At 38.0% G+C, this 15,284-nt stretch overlaps 1 protein-coding gene across 2 annotated transcripts; it reads left to right on the plus strand.

The window, feature by feature from the left end:
• The first annotated feature begins 529 nt into the window (after nucleotides 1-529).
• LOC107806892 (putative E3 ubiquitin-protein ligase ARI8) lies at nucleotides 530-13,605 on the plus strand. 2 transcript variants are annotated; one of them, XM_075224801.1, is made up of 16 exons: nucleotides 530-887; nucleotides 3,863-3,987; nucleotides 4,268-4,370; nucleotides 4,489-4,579; nucleotides 5,757-5,929; nucleotides 6,111-6,215; nucleotides 6,309-6,397; nucleotides 8,623-8,730; nucleotides 9,001-9,091; nucleotides 9,185-9,274; nucleotides 10,481-10,570; nucleotides 10,688-10,735; nucleotides 11,334-11,405; nucleotides 11,497-11,596; nucleotides 11,693-11,819; nucleotides 13,018-13,605. In XM_075224801.1, exons 1-16 carry the CDS (start codon nucleotides 705-707, stop codon nucleotides 13,286-13,288), a joined length of 1,866 nt encoding a protein of 621 aa, XP_075080902.1. In that variant the 5' UTR covers nucleotides 530-704; the 3' UTR covers nucleotides 13,289-13,605. The 2 variants fall into 2 exon arrangements, with proteins under 2 accessions (XP_075080902.1, XP_016486651.1); XM_016631165.2 differs by lacking the exon at nucleotides 10,481-10,570.
• Nucleotides 13,606-15,284: the final 1,679 nt, after the last annotated feature.

Below are 15,284 nucleotides of genomic sequence, written 5' to 3' on the forward strand. Positions count from 1 at the left end.
GAAGGGGAAGCTCAAGAACAGTAAAAAAAATAATCTTTTAAATCGTTCTTCTAAAACTTAATCGAGATTGTTAGTGAAGGGGAAGTTCAAGAACAATAAAAAGAAAAGGCAAATTAGATGATTCAACGACTACACATAAATCGAGAAATGTGTATTGACAAGCTAAGATCAAGCAATTGATTACGAGACAAGTCAAGTAAAAACATTGAGATGTTAAGAAGTTAATTACATATCGAATCATCTTCGTTATAGTTATCGGTAGATTAAAAAAAGGGAATCTTTATATAACCAATTATATTCATTGTTTATTTGTCTTGTAATTATACAAAGTTAATATTTGATTATTTATATATTATTCATCCATCAACTATTTTAAATTTAAGTGATTGAATAAATAGCTATTTAGGTTAATTATTCTAAAAAGAAATACTAGCATATTTGTTGATGTAACGTCAATCTAAGGGAAAAGAATTTGGTTCCTAATTTTCTTTGTTGTTGTATTACATGTAACGTTGTTGTTATTCCTGTCGTTTTCCATCAACATAACAAAAGGTGAATAGAAAAGAAAGTCACTCATTTTCACTTTCCCCAATTTCCATTCTATTCTCTATTGAACCCATAACCTATACATACGCACAATCCAATCCCATCCGTGTATATATACAGATCGAGAAGGGTGGGGTGGCGTGGGTGAAAAAGGAGAAATGGCATCGGAGGATGAATTGATGATGCAGGACGCCACCGACGACGGAGAATCATTCGACGATGACTTCTACAGCGGCGGCGACGCCCATGACTCCGACGAAGATGATGTCATGGATTACGATTTCAACGACAACGAATCCGACGATGATTCCGATACGCTCCTCGCTCATAACCGTTCTCAGGTACATACTTTGAATATAATATAAATAAATTATGATTTTTAGTTTTTTTTTGTTTCTTCATTTTTGAGCTGTAAGCTTAGGAACTTTTGAATTTGGAGCGGTTTTTATTCTTTTTATGATTACTGGAAATAGTTTATGTTAGTAAAATAAATTTAAATGGACGATTGTTTCAGCTGCTAATTAAGGTTTTATAACCATTTTTTTGTCAACTAGAGTTCCGGTGCTCAACTAACATTTTTGTTGTTTCCAAATCCTTATTTTGGCAATTGAAACCTAGATTTGTGACGACAGGGGGAAATATCTGTACTACGAGCTTAGAATTGATTTGCGTGGTCTTCCATATTTAGTAGAAGGGGAAAAGAAAGGAAAGAGCTTTATAGGACTAATTGGGGTTGCCTTATTCAAATTCCGGCGAGGGCAAAAGAACACAATGTGATTGACTGCTTTATTTGTATTTGCCTAAGCCTTAGGCAAAGTCACCCGTTATCTGTGCAGTGGGAGGTAGCAGGTACCGGTGGAATAGTTAAGGCGCACACAAGTTGCCCGGATACCACTGTCATGAAAAGTAAAAAGAATAATTGGGGTTGCCTGAAGAATACATTTTAGTTTCTTGAAGACAGACAGGAGCATTAACCATTGCCTTCGCTTGGTACTCATAGTGCTTGCTCTTTTCTCCCGATTTTCTGCTATTAGGTTGCGGAGTCTAGTGTCCACATTATGCTTTTTTTTTAAAAACAAGGGTTTTGTAATGGTACTTCTTTGAGCAGAAGATTGGGTGCAAGTGTCTTCTCTAATCATAGCTCTTGAAGCTTCTGTGTTGTGAAACTAAGATATCTCACCTCCTGCATCGACTACAGAAGTATGTTCCTAATGGGGATACTATAAGTCTGATATGGCATAATGACAAAAGTATGTTCCGAATAGGGATACTATATGTTTTTTCTCAAAAAATAGGGATATTATAAGTCTGATATGGAATAATAATGGGGCTACTCAAAGATTTTAAAAGGCTAATCTCTAAGAACTTGGAATACCATACCTCAAGCCATTTGGTGGACTGTCTGGCTTGAAAGAAACAATAGAATTTTTGAAGGCACAACGAGCAACATTCACAACCTTAAACAGAGATGTATTTTTTTGTTAGCTTTTTGGTGCAATCTGGTAATTGAACATGATGTAGATGGAATGCTAGATACAATTGAGGGTTTGCGCAACCTGTAATTATGCCTGATGCACTGGCTTAGTACATAAATTTATAATATCTTTAATTACTTATCAAAAAAAGGGAAAAGATTTTAAAAGGATACTCCAAGTAAACGTTTGGACATAAGAATTGTAAAATTCCGAAAAAAGTAAAAAAAAAATTCAAGTGAAAATGGTTTTTGAAAATTAGAGTTGTGTTTGGACATGAATATAATTTTGGGTTGTTTTTGAATTTTTATGAATGATCTGAGTGAAAATTTTGAAAAACAGCTTTTTGGAGTTTTTCAAATTTTCGAAAAGTGAAAATTGGAAATTTTATGGCCTAACATTATTTAAAAAAAAGTGAAAATTTTTCGGAAAAAAGTGAAAAAATTTTCATGGCTAAACGGGCTCTAAGTATCGTATTTGTGGCAGTCCAAGTAGAATTAGAGGTCCAGCATGCTGTGAAAACTGAAACCTAATTTATCATGGATTGTGGAAGGAATAAGTAAGTATATTTGGGCTGAATATGGGTGCTCCAAGGAATGCTCGAGTAGTGTAGGAACATTTTCTGTGTGGTGCCTGGTAAGAAATACCACTGGCTAAACCAAGTTGCACATTATGTCTTTTTTGATGCCAAAACTTTAGAAGAACAGGTTGTGGAAAAGAAGCACCTTCGGGTTGGAGGTATTATAGATTTGATTAGGCAGGGAAGTGATAGTCTGGCTGCTGTTTCTGATTCTTAATGCTGATGTTTTTACCACTTCCATTACTGAATTCTGAGATTCTGGATATATTCTTAAGATTGAAGAGTAATACCTTGACAAGGGACCTGAATCACCTAATGTCCTGAGGGATTATAGATCCAAAAGAAATAATAGAAGGATAGAGCAGAAGAACTTGTGGAGTAAGTGTAATAAAAAGACTTTAAGGATGAGTTCTGTTTACAGCAGGGAATTTCTTGATGCTGCTCTCGTCCACTTCGGTTGAGTCTGCATGTTATGTAGATCTAAAACAAATCTCAGACTTGTGTGGTCCTCCCGCTCCTTTGGAGGCCCCGTTATGAAGTTTATTTCTTCAAAGGAAGGGACTTAATTATTTGGGTCTTGTGAACGGCCATAAGATGTTGCAAGTATTCATGTGGACTTCGAAGAGAGACAGGGGACGAGATTTTGAATAGGAATGGAATCTCATTTGATAATTATAGTGTAATTCTAGAGAAATTGTATGCTTATGATTAATAAGCTTTAAGTTATCATATGGATCTCTTTAAGCCAAATACAATTACACATTTGTTGTAATCTGATAATAAATCTGGAAAACACTAGGTTTAGCCGTTTAGTACATTAGCTACTGCTAAACTTTGCTTAATTATTCTAGTTTTTGATAAAGTGAATTAACTATTGAATTCCCAGTGGGTAACCATGGTTATCCAGTGGTTGTGATCTTTAACAAGCTATTTCTTTTTTGATAACCATGGTGTTCGGACCAGCTTCTGCTTACCTCGACTAATTCGACGGGATACATGCTACCTGCCGCCAGTGCATGTACTGGTAACTGTGTCCACCAAGGCGTGGACAGATGAGATGAAATCACTTAATCTTTTTGCCTCCGCTGAGATTTGAACTTGAGACCTCATAGTTCTTAACCCACTTCATTGACCATGAGGCCACACCCATGGGTTTTATCAAGTTATTTTCTCTACCAAATGCTTGCTTACAAGTTACAACAAGTTCTCATTTAAAAAAAAAAAAAACTTTTTCGGCTGATACTTTGATTTACCTTTTCTTTAGTCAAATTTTAGCATCTTGAATGAAGCTGATATTCACAAACGCCAAGAGGATAGTATTACAAAGATATCTACAGTGCTCTCCATTTCAAGGGTAGCTGCTGGTATTCTGCTTCGCCATTATAACTGGTAAATTCTTTTAATAAGACATAAGCATTATTTTGTAGTTATGATTATATATACTAGATGTTGATATAGAATGGGTATTGAGCTAGAAGTTTTCCCTGTCCTCAGTTAATTTTTGTGGCCATCAGTAAATTTGTAGAGCATGCAAATTGTTCTAGTCATATAGAATGCTTGGGCATCTAGGTTCTTAAAGTCTGATGCACATTGCTCTTACTTACAACATAGTAGAAAACTGGGAAGGTTTTGGGGCTTATATGCTGAATATCCTAGCCTTTACTGACAGGAGTGTCAGCAAAGTGAATGATGAATGGTTTGCAGATGAAGGAAAGGTCCGCAGGATTGTTGGTTTATTAGAGAATCATGTGCCGCTCCCTGATGAAGAAGAGGTAATTAAATTTCATAGAGGAAGAGCGTTTTCTTCCTTTAGATTGGATGAAAACTAGAGTCTTAACATTGATCGCTACTATTTCCTTGAATTCAAGATGCAAATTTTCTTTCTTGCAGCTTACATGTGGGATCTGCTTTGATGATTATCCTCGTAATGAGATCACTGCTGCTGCTTGTGGTCATCCTTTTTGTCTCACCTGTTGGCAAGGTTAGTCTCTTAGGAGAAGTGCCACTTTTTAATGAATGTATGAAAGGTGTTCGGGTTAAATATTCGCTCTCCTTGAGAAATCTGGCATTCTATGTTTCATGAAACTAGTGTTATCTCAGCAGTCAAAATTACCCAATTCTTTTTAGTTATTTCTACTGTCTTACGCATGCTGGTTATCTTGCTGTTGTGGTTGAGGCTTCCTTTGGAGCTCATCCAGCTCGTTGAGAACTAAAAGATGTTGGGATGAAGAAGATAACAGTACTCCAGAGTTCCTTCAGTGCTGGTCCAGGATAGATTTCGGGAAGTCAAATGTCAAAATTTGGAACTTCATTCCAGCAGCTACATGGTTGTCCATTTGGATAGAAAGAACTGCTAGCTTTTCTGAAAGCAAAAAGGAATCTGTAATTACTGTGAAGTCTAGTTGCCCTTCTTTTTTACTTTTTTGGTGCAACATGGTGGTAATAAAGGATGTAGAGACCATGGTTTTGAGCTCATGACACAATTTGTAGTGCAACTATGGTTTTGGATGTCCATTTCTCACAGCATATTCTTTTTGCTATGAATCAAATTAATTATCTTTACCGATCCCAAAGAAGAAGAAAAAGACAACATTATACTAATGCGAGGATTAAACCTCTTATCCTCCTTTCAGGGCTGTTCTTGATTCTGAATTATATTATAGGCAACTCCTTTGCTCTTATGTTGGTAGTCTGGGGGAATAGAACAATAGAGCTTTTGAGGGGTTGGGAAATGTTTTGTATAGCTAAGCTCTCTTGTTGTTGGTTAATTTTTGACTCACCCATGAAGTTCCTATTGGCATAGTTGATTTGGTGGCTTTCATGGAGGGATGCTTTGTCTAGGTTTTCTGATACCATTTGTGTACGGAGACTTTTCCCACTTAAATAGAAAAGAATTGGTGCCAAAGCTGATCTCAGAACTTATGGATATGCAGAGCTAGAGAGAAAAAATTACAGTTACATTCTCTGAGATGTTTTGTGGTTAATCTTGTCATCATAGAACAATGTTGAAGTATAATTGAGAAGATTGATATAAAATATTTTCCTAAATCTCTCATGTGACCGAAGTAATATTTTCACTGTTCGTGGTATGGTTAGTTTTCCTACTTTTCTGTTTAGGCATCCCACGGAGCTTCTCATCTTTTCTTTATTTGGTGCAGGGTATATTGGCACGGCCATCAGTGATGGTCCTGGATGTTTGATGCTGCGTTGTCCTGATCCATCTTGTAGTGCTGCTATAGGTCTAGATATGATAAACAAACTGGCTAGTGACGATGATAAAAAGAAGTATAAGCACTACTTTATCAGGTCCTTTGTGGAGGACAATAGAAAGGTAATCGTTTGCATAAAGCTTTTGCTATTTGCCTTCTAAATCTTCCTCCCCCCCTCTTCCCCTTTCCCTCTTTCCTATAGTGATATTTTGAGTTGTTTTTGTTATTTTTCTTTTAGAAGAATCTTTAGTATATGCTTTGTGTGTCTATTAAGTTCCTAAAGGTTGTTCTGGTCTTCTTTAGACAAAATGGTGTCCTGCTCCAGGATGTGATTATGCAGTTGACTTTATTGTTGGTAGCGGAAGCTATGATGTTACTTGCGGCTGCTCATATAGTTTCTGCTGGAATGTGAGTTGCAATGTTTAAACTTAACTACTTTAGTTAATGGTTGTTCTGTTTCTGCATTTCTGTAGTCACTATGATTTGCGAATTTATTTGCAGTGTACCGAGGAAACTCATCGTCCAGTTGATTGTGGAACTGTGTCCAAGTGGATTTTGAAGAACAGTGCTGAATCTGAAAACATGAATTGGTATGCAATATCAGAATTTGTAATCCTCTCTTTTTGTCTTTTGTATTACTTGGTTTAGCTGACTTTGGTATATTAGTCGTGGAAGAGAGATAGTAACTTCGTGAAGGAGCTATTAAGTTAGTAAGTTCCCTGATCAAATTGTTGCTCCATAGAGGGGGTTCAACCATCTTGGAAACATAGGTGGAAGTGGCTCATACCTTTGGTTGGAACTTACTATAATCCTGAATATCTTCCTTTTATTGGGAAAATAGTGCTTGTGGGACCAAAAGTTCCAAAGGTAAAGTTGGAGCATAAAAACTCTGATGTTCCTAAGAAGCTGCAGCCATTTTCCTGCTTGGAACTTTTAAGAAAAGATCCCCTATTGCTCTTTCGTCTAAGTTTTAATTCCAACTTGTTTTCTCCCTGTTGGTAGATTTTGTGTCATGGTGAATGTTGAATTCATCTGGGAGTATGGAGGAGGTTTTATCTTAATCCAAAGAAGGGATTGTTCTTGTGAACGGTCTCAAAGAGAACATAGAAGCAGAACATTTTAACCAGGCTTGTTGGGAAGAGAAACATATGCTTAATGTTATATGTCCTTTTGATTTGAACATGTGACCTTTAGTGATGGATATTGTTACTACTTGGAAGTCCCTGGTAAAGTTGACCAAACAACTTAACAACAACAAAAACAAACCCAGTGTAAACCCACCAAGTGGGGTCTGGGGAGAGTAGTGTGTACATAGATCTTACTCCTACTTTGTGAAGGTAGAGAGGTTGTTTTTGATAGACCCTCGGTTCAAGGAGAGATAATAAAGAAACCGAAACAACAAAACAGTAACAACATCAAGAGAGGATGAATAAAGTAATCGAGGCGAAAGAAACAACATACAGTGAAAGAAATCTGTGGATAAGAAAATGCTAGGAAACGAGACTAATACCAAAACTACCCGCACGAAAGAGAAAATACTAGGAAACAAGGCTAATACCGAAACTACCCACACGAAAAGAAGACACAACTGCTACCTATTATCCTTCTACCCTAATTCTCGACATTCACTTAAGCACGTCCTCAGTAAGATGAAGCCGCGTCATCTCCTGCCTTTTCACCTCTCCCCAATACTTCTTAGGCCTACCTCTGCTTCTCCTCAATTCCGCCATGGCCAACCTCTCACACCTCCTCATCGAGGCATCTATGCATCTCCTCTTCACATGCCCGTACCATCTCAGCCTCACTTCCCGCGTCTTATCCTCCACAGGGGCTACTCCCACTTTGACCCGAATATCGTCATTTCCTAGTCTTTGTCTTTCCTGGTATGTGTACACATCCATCTCAGCATCCTCATTTCTGCTACTTTTATCTTTTGGACATGAGAGTTCTTGACAGGCCAACACTCCGCCCCATATAACATAGTCAGTCTAACCACCACTCCGTAGAATTTACCTTTAAGTCTTAGTGGCACATTCTTATCACATAAAACCTCGAAAGTGAGCCTCCACTTCATTTAACCTACTCCAATACGATGTGTGACATCCGCGTCAATCTCCCCATTACGTTGGATTATTGACCTGACGTACTTGAAACTCCCTCTCTTGAGAATGACTTGTGTATCAAGCCTCACTTTCCCGTCCATTTCATGAGTCACGTCGCTGAACTTGCACTCCAAATATTCAGTTTTAGTCCGGCTCAACTTGAAACCTTTAGACTCCAGGGTCTGTCTCCAAATCTCCAACCTTGCGTTAACACCGCCTCGTGTCTCGTCGATCAGTTCTATATCATCCACATATAACTCACCTAACAGCTTAACTACCCAGGAAAATTAATGTAGCATTGCATGATAATTATTATAGGGTTCTGCTCATCCAATGAAGATAAGAGTATAATTTTTGTTTTCTTGATCAATAGCCAAAAGGGCTGTAATTTTTTATTTGGCCCAGTGGTACTCTATGTTTTTTTTTTTTTTTTATCTCAGTTAGGATCCTGTCTCAGGATGAATGCTGGCGGCGTGCTCTCATATACATTTGGTGTTATTAGATGCATCAAGCAGACATATATTTGGTGTTCAACTATGTTTTTGTGTTTTCTCAACTCCCCATGACCTAACTTTCTATACTATTATATTTGTGTATTTCATGTAAGCATAAATTCCATTCAAATTAAGGCTGCATTTTCTGGATACCCATGTGGGTATATACTCCACTTCCGGTGTGTGACATTAAACATCATTATCTTGGTGATATTGCAGGATATTAGCTAATTCTAAGCCTTGTCCAAAATGCAAGCGGCCAATTGAGAAAAATCAAGGGTGCATGCATATCACGTGCACACCACCCTGTAAATTTGAGTTTTGCTGGTAAGTGTATCAGCTATACATGAAATTTCTGTTCCTGTTCCTAGCTTATGCTACTTGCACCATATTGTATGGGGTGTGCAAATAGAATTTTTTCAGCCATGTTTCCATTTTTACATCTGCTTCGTTTATCATACACACCAAGCAGCAGGAACCCCCCCACCCCCACCCCCACCACACCACACACACACACACACAAAAAAAAAAAATCCACCAAATCTTGTTTCATTGTGATTCTTGTGAATCTTTGTTCCTAAGACGACATCTTTGCAGGCTCTGCCTTGGCCCTTGGACGGATCACGGTGAGAGAACAGGTGGCTTCTATGCATGCAACCGTTACGAGGCAGCAAAGCAAGAGGGGGTGGTAAGATCTTTGTTCTTTTAGTATTTTCTATTTCAAGATCTGTCTGCCAATTCAGTTCTTTTAGTCATTAACTAACTGACGTTTTGCTTCCAGTTTGATGAATCTGAAAAGAGGAGAGAAATGGCAAAAAATTCTTTAGAGAGGTATACACACTACTACGAAAGATGGGCCACCAACCAGTCGGTAGGTAGAGGTTTATGACACCCGTATTTTGGTTGCTTTCTCATTATCAGCTATCTCAAATTTACAACCGTTAGGAGAAACAAGATAGAAAGAGAAGATTGGTATTTGCTTGAGTTCTTTCCAGATACTATTGTAATTTTTACACAGACCCAAATTTGTATCCTAAGCATGAGGTGATGGCTTCTTGCATGGATGATTGATAAAATTACTTTCACATGAAATTGCTGCACATGATCTTGCTTTTAGTGTCATCACATATAGTAGCAACAGAGTATAATGTCCATGGTAATGTGTCAAATTGTGGTAGATGCTGCATGACTTCTGCTCTTAATGGGAGTCTATTATTAACAATCTAAAGAGCCACTGATGCATTATGAGAAATATAGATGGATGATGTACTAGCACCAAGTTGTACAGAAAATGAAATACTCATGCGTATGGCTTTTGGCTTTTTGGTGCAACCTACAGGATGTTAGAGATGAGATTAGCATGCTTGATTTCTTAGATTCACTGCAGGATTAGAACTTTATTATATATGGAACCATTTCTTTTAGTTTGGTGTAGAAAGGTTCCAATCATTGTAATTCTCTGGTACCAACTTCGTAGTTAGTACCAGATTTCTGTTATTAATACATATAATACATTACCAGTTTTTAAAAAAAAATACTAGCACTATTAAGTTATATTCTTAAGCAATTGTCAGCATGAAGTTGACCTGATTGGACATCTCGATAGTTCCAACCATTCATTCAATATGGACGTGTACAGTTGAGATTGGTTTTTACATAATCTAATGGGATGAAAAGAGAGTGCCTGCTTTCTGTTTTAATTTGTCCCAAAATATGACCTCTTTCCTTAGTAGTGAAGTCACCCCAATCCAGAAAGACATATTTATAACTTCTTTTGTCATCTTTATGTGTGATATTTATCTTAGATACCTTCAGAACTGGGAACCTGGGGCTTGGATCCTCCTCATGAGAGATTATTCTTTCAAGTGAATGAATTTTCCTGCTGTCTTGTCAAATCATCTTGTGCAGTATGCACGCACTAGAAGCATTGCCCTTTCGTGGGTCTGAATTGGAAAGTTTCAGAAGCAATGATCCAGAAAAAAATCTCTTTTATTTCAAAATCATGAACGCATTTGGAGATGGCTTTCTTACTATCTTATCTGTTCAAGCAGTTAAACTTCTTTATGTGTCTTCATAGCCCTGCATACATTTCCGGCTGGAACTGGGCAAAGACTGCATCATGGGGATAGAGACCAAGCACAATTATGTTTTCTTGCCGCAGAATATGGTTGCATTTGTTTCTGATGCTTTATTATTTATCGGGAGAAGTCTTACTCATAATACTGCATGGTCTTTGTTTAACTGCTTATTTGAATGTTAATGTCTTCTTTATGTCTCATTTCAGTCTCGGCAAAAGGCACTTGCAGATCTTCAGCAAATGCAAACAGTACATGTAAGGAAATTTTCTTTTACATGTAACAATCTTCTGCTATTTGCTATTACCTTTTAAATTTAACTAACAAACTGCTTGATTAAAGTGCTTGTTTCTCTTTCTTGAAGAGAGGAAAAATGATCATATTAAATTTATGAAGAATGCAGATTCAGATGAACAGATTAATTGAAAAGGATTTATCATTATATGTGCAGAATATTTTCCCTGGGAAGTCTTGTCCCCATTTCTCTAGACTGAGCTGCTGAGTTTAAATTCATTGTTCTTCTTAGTCTGTCTCCTCTGGAAGTGTTTTAACTGTCTCTGCTTGTTATCTCCCGACTTATGTTCATGCACGAGCGGTGTGTTCTGTCCTGATCTTTGTGTGTGGGGTATATCTCACTGTGATGATATAAAGCCTTTTTCATTTGAGGCGAAACAAAAGCTTTTTGTTATCTTTCATATTCCCTATATTGCATATTCATCACCAGCAACCCACAGAAGTCATCACATACAAGATTGGGTGTGAAAGAGGACTCAGGCATCTTTTTCTTTCAAGTTGTCATTAGCTAATTATTTCTCTGAATTTCCGGAAAGCATTTATATTTATTGCACGTTGCAGCTTGAGAAGCTGAGTGACAAACAGTGTCAACCCGAATCACAGCTCAAATTTATTATAGAGGCCTGGTTGCAGGTAATCTTAATTTCTACATCAATATCTAACGTTCTTACTCTTTCGTGGTTCATGTATATATATGCTGATTATGACGGCTAAATCTTTGCAGATAGTTGAATGTAGGCGTGTGCTAAAATGGACATATGCATATGGTTATTACTTACCCGAGCATGAACATGCCAAGAGGCAGTTCTTTGAGTATTTACAAGGTTTTGCCTTAGCTTCCCTTCAGAATTAGCTTCCCTTCAGAAACACATTTAGATGCTTCCCTTGCTGTATTGAGGCACTTATCATTAATGCCGTAGGTGAGGCTGAGTCTGGACTTGAACGGCTTCATCAGTGTGCGGAGAAGGAACTCCAGGGGTACCTCGATGCAGAAGGCCCGACAAAAGAGTTTAATGAGTTCCGGACAAAGCTTGCCGGGCTTACAAGGTATTTAGATTCTGAATTAAACCTAGAGCTCTAGTCTATTTCTGTAAGTGGCTGGTGAATATGATGGTTCAAGTGTTGCTCTGTAAATTTTCTTTGCTAGAGATTTGGAGATTTCTGTCTCTTAAAATGATGAGTAGAAGACTGTTAGTTGGATAAATCATTTATGCTATACCAGTTTTTCTACCGGGATTTAGGAGAAGAACAAAATTATTCTTGCTTTTCAAATCGGTAGGAGCAGATGAACAGATTCTATAGCATTTGATTATTATAGGAAGACACTACTTTTTTCCCTACTGAAGTGAGGCTGTAGCAATACAGTAGGATATCTTTTTAACATTCCTTAAGAAACACTAAAAGCTTGCTGAACATTTTATTACTAACTTTTTTAGCAGACGAGGTTTCAATGGTTGCAAGTTTCTTTCGAACTAGGAGAGGCTCCTGCGCTTCTTTTTATTGGAATAGTAATTAGAAGTTTTTGCATTTGCTTGAGGGTTTATGATATTCCATTAAAATGATCAACCCTTTTTACGGCTTAGACCAAATTTAGTGGTTCTGTTGTTTGGGATCAGTTAATAGAGAAGGCAAGTTGAATGGGCGACTATTCTGTCTTTACTAAATTTTCCATTCACAAAATTCTTATTCTATTACACGACCCATTATGTAGTGCGTCATAGAAAATTTGAGACCTGGAGACCTGCTTCTCAGTGGGATCAGCAAGTCAATAGAGTAAGCATTCTTTAATGCAACATGTGTCAAATTATTTTTTTGATTAGATTATCACCAATTAGGGAACATACCCGTATAGGATTATGCAACAAAATTTAAATTGGATTAGTGCTAGTGTAGCAACCTAGTTTATTGAGAGTCACACTCAATCTGGGGTTTCTGGTGTTAGCTAATGTTTCCAGCATCAGAGCTGGCAAAATCTCTTGTGATTCATATTTTCAGTAAGAGAAAACTAGTATGGTTGTTGTACTGCATTAACGAATCCTTTCAATCAAGGTTTGATTAGCTTTAGGGTCTGTGCTTGTCCTTTGCTAACCTCCAACTTTAGTTGAACTGTTTACCAGGTGGAGGTTATTCCTCATTTTACTAAGCATCTTTGCTGAAATGCAGGGATATTCCATCCATTCTAGTTTATTTGTAGAGATGAGTAAGGAGAGTACTCTTATAATTTATTCTGTTTGAATGATGACAGCGTGACTAGAAATTATTTTGAGAATCTGGTCCAAGCCTTAGAAAATGGTCTCGCGGATGTGGACGCTCATGGTGCTTACAGCAGGGCAGCTAGCTCGAAAAGCCTGGGTGGTGGGAGCAGCAAAGCAAAAGGCGGTAGAGGGAAGGGAACCACATCGAGGTCAAGCAGTTCCAGAAACATAGATGATTCAGGACATTGGTCTTGTGAGTATTGTACATATGCCAATGTTAGGTCTGCTACCGCGTGCCAGATGTGCCAGCAGCGCCGTTGAAGCCATTTTATGAGTTGCTACTGCTTCAGTCTGGGAATTCCTCATTATCTGCTGATTGCTATGACTGAGGTCCAGATCCAGATGAAGATACGGGTTTCTAAGCTGGAGACATGCTGGAATGGGGCGGAACCAACAGTCGAGAAATATGATGGAGAAGCATGGAAAGATGGCCATGAGTTGGAAAGCCTTCATACCTCCCAAGATGAAATGTACATATGTTTGTTGTCTGTCATCTTTGTAACCTGTATCTGACTTGTGCAACAAAATGTTTTTTAATATTCAACTCCCTGATTATATAAAGTTGTTGTGTTGGTAAAGTGTTACTTTAGGCGGCTGCTACGCTTGCTCCTTTTAGTAAATCGCGTAAACTTTACGGTGATCTCTCTGGAGAACAGGTTGTTTTGCTGAAAATTTGGCTTATACAGTTAATGACTAGGTCAGAGCATTCTACTGACTTTGCGGTACACATAAGTGAAGAAGCTTGGCCAGGCCCCGTAGCTGTGAGTCTGAGGCTTGGTCCTTCTATTTTTCCTTTTCAAAGGAAATGTAGTCTTGGTAAGCATTCAAAATTGTGCTCCTTTTGGCTTATCTATTAGTTACCCCTCTTTCTCAGTTTATATGATACACAGTCATCAAACATTCACCATTGTGCTCCTTTTGGTTGAGCTATTTTGCTACTCTTTTATCTCATATTATGTGATACATGCTCTCTTCAGTCTATCTTAAAAAGAATGACACATTTCAATATTTAGAATCAATGTAACGTTTAACTTCTCTTTTCACCCATAATGACTTGATTTTATAGTCACAAAAATACTCACTGACATTTCTAATATCACAGAGTTTCAAATTTTTCTTTCTTAAATTTCATGTCCAATCAACCAACTTCGCATAAAATGAGACGGAATGAATACTTGATTTCCTCTCTATGGACGTGACTCACATAAGATGATCCCATGCTAGCTTGTAAAAACCTGCAACCAAGCAAGATATGCGATTATTGCTCATGCATTTCTTGTTTTCGCGAAAAGGACCGGGAAGGATTCGATGGAGCTTATTGAACCATTTCTTGATCTTGCATGATGCTACTTCAGCAACGTGACCAGTGAAGCGGACATTGATGTGAGGCTTGATACACAAATTTATCTTTAAAAGAGATAATATTAAGTACCTTGGGTCTATTATCCAATGAAATGGGGAGATTGACGAGTATGGTACACACCATATTAGAGTGGGGTGAGTGAAGTGGAGGCTATCATCCGGTTTTATGTGATAAGACTGCGCCACCTATACTTAAAGGCAAGTTTTACAGAGTGGTGGTTAGACCGACTATGTAGTATGGGGCTGAGTGTTGGCTATTCAAAAACTGCATGTCAAGAGATGAAAGTAGCAGAGATGAGGATATTGAGATGAATGTGTGAGCATACCAGGATGGATAAGATCAGAAATGAAGATATTCGGGCTAGAGTGGGAGTGTCTCCGCTGGAGGACAAGATGCGGGAAGCTAGGCTTAGATGGTTTGGGCATGTGAAGAGAGAAACACAGATGCCCCAACAAGGAGGTGTGAGAGGTTGGCGCTGGAGGGGCTGAGAAGAGGTAAAGGTAGGTCAAAGAAGTATTGGGGAGAAAGGTGATTAGGCAGGATATGACGTTACTTCAGCTTACTATAGATATGACCCTTGATAGGAAGGTGTGGAAGTCGAGAATAAGGTAGACGACTAGTAGGTAGTCGGGAGTATTAGTGTTAGTCTTGTATTCTATTATTGTCAGATATTTTTTAGTATTATTTGTTGTTCCTTTCACTTTGTTTTCTTGCTATATTGTCATTGTTACTGCTTGGTGCTACTACTTTTTCTTTTTATCTTTCGCGAGCTGAGGGTCTATCCGAAACAATCTCTACCTTCAAGTGTGTGTGTGTGGGGGGGGGGGGGATGAGGAGGGTAAGGTCAGCTTACACACTACTCTCCCCAGACCCCACTTGTGTAATTACACTGTA

This window comes from Nicotiana tabacum, chromosome 11, assembly GCF_000715075.1.
Source record: "Nicotiana tabacum cultivar K326 chromosome 11, ASM71507v2, whole genome shotgun sequence".
NCBI classification, from domain to species: Eukaryota; Viridiplantae; Streptophyta; class Magnoliopsida; order Solanales; family Solanaceae; genus Nicotiana; species Nicotiana tabacum.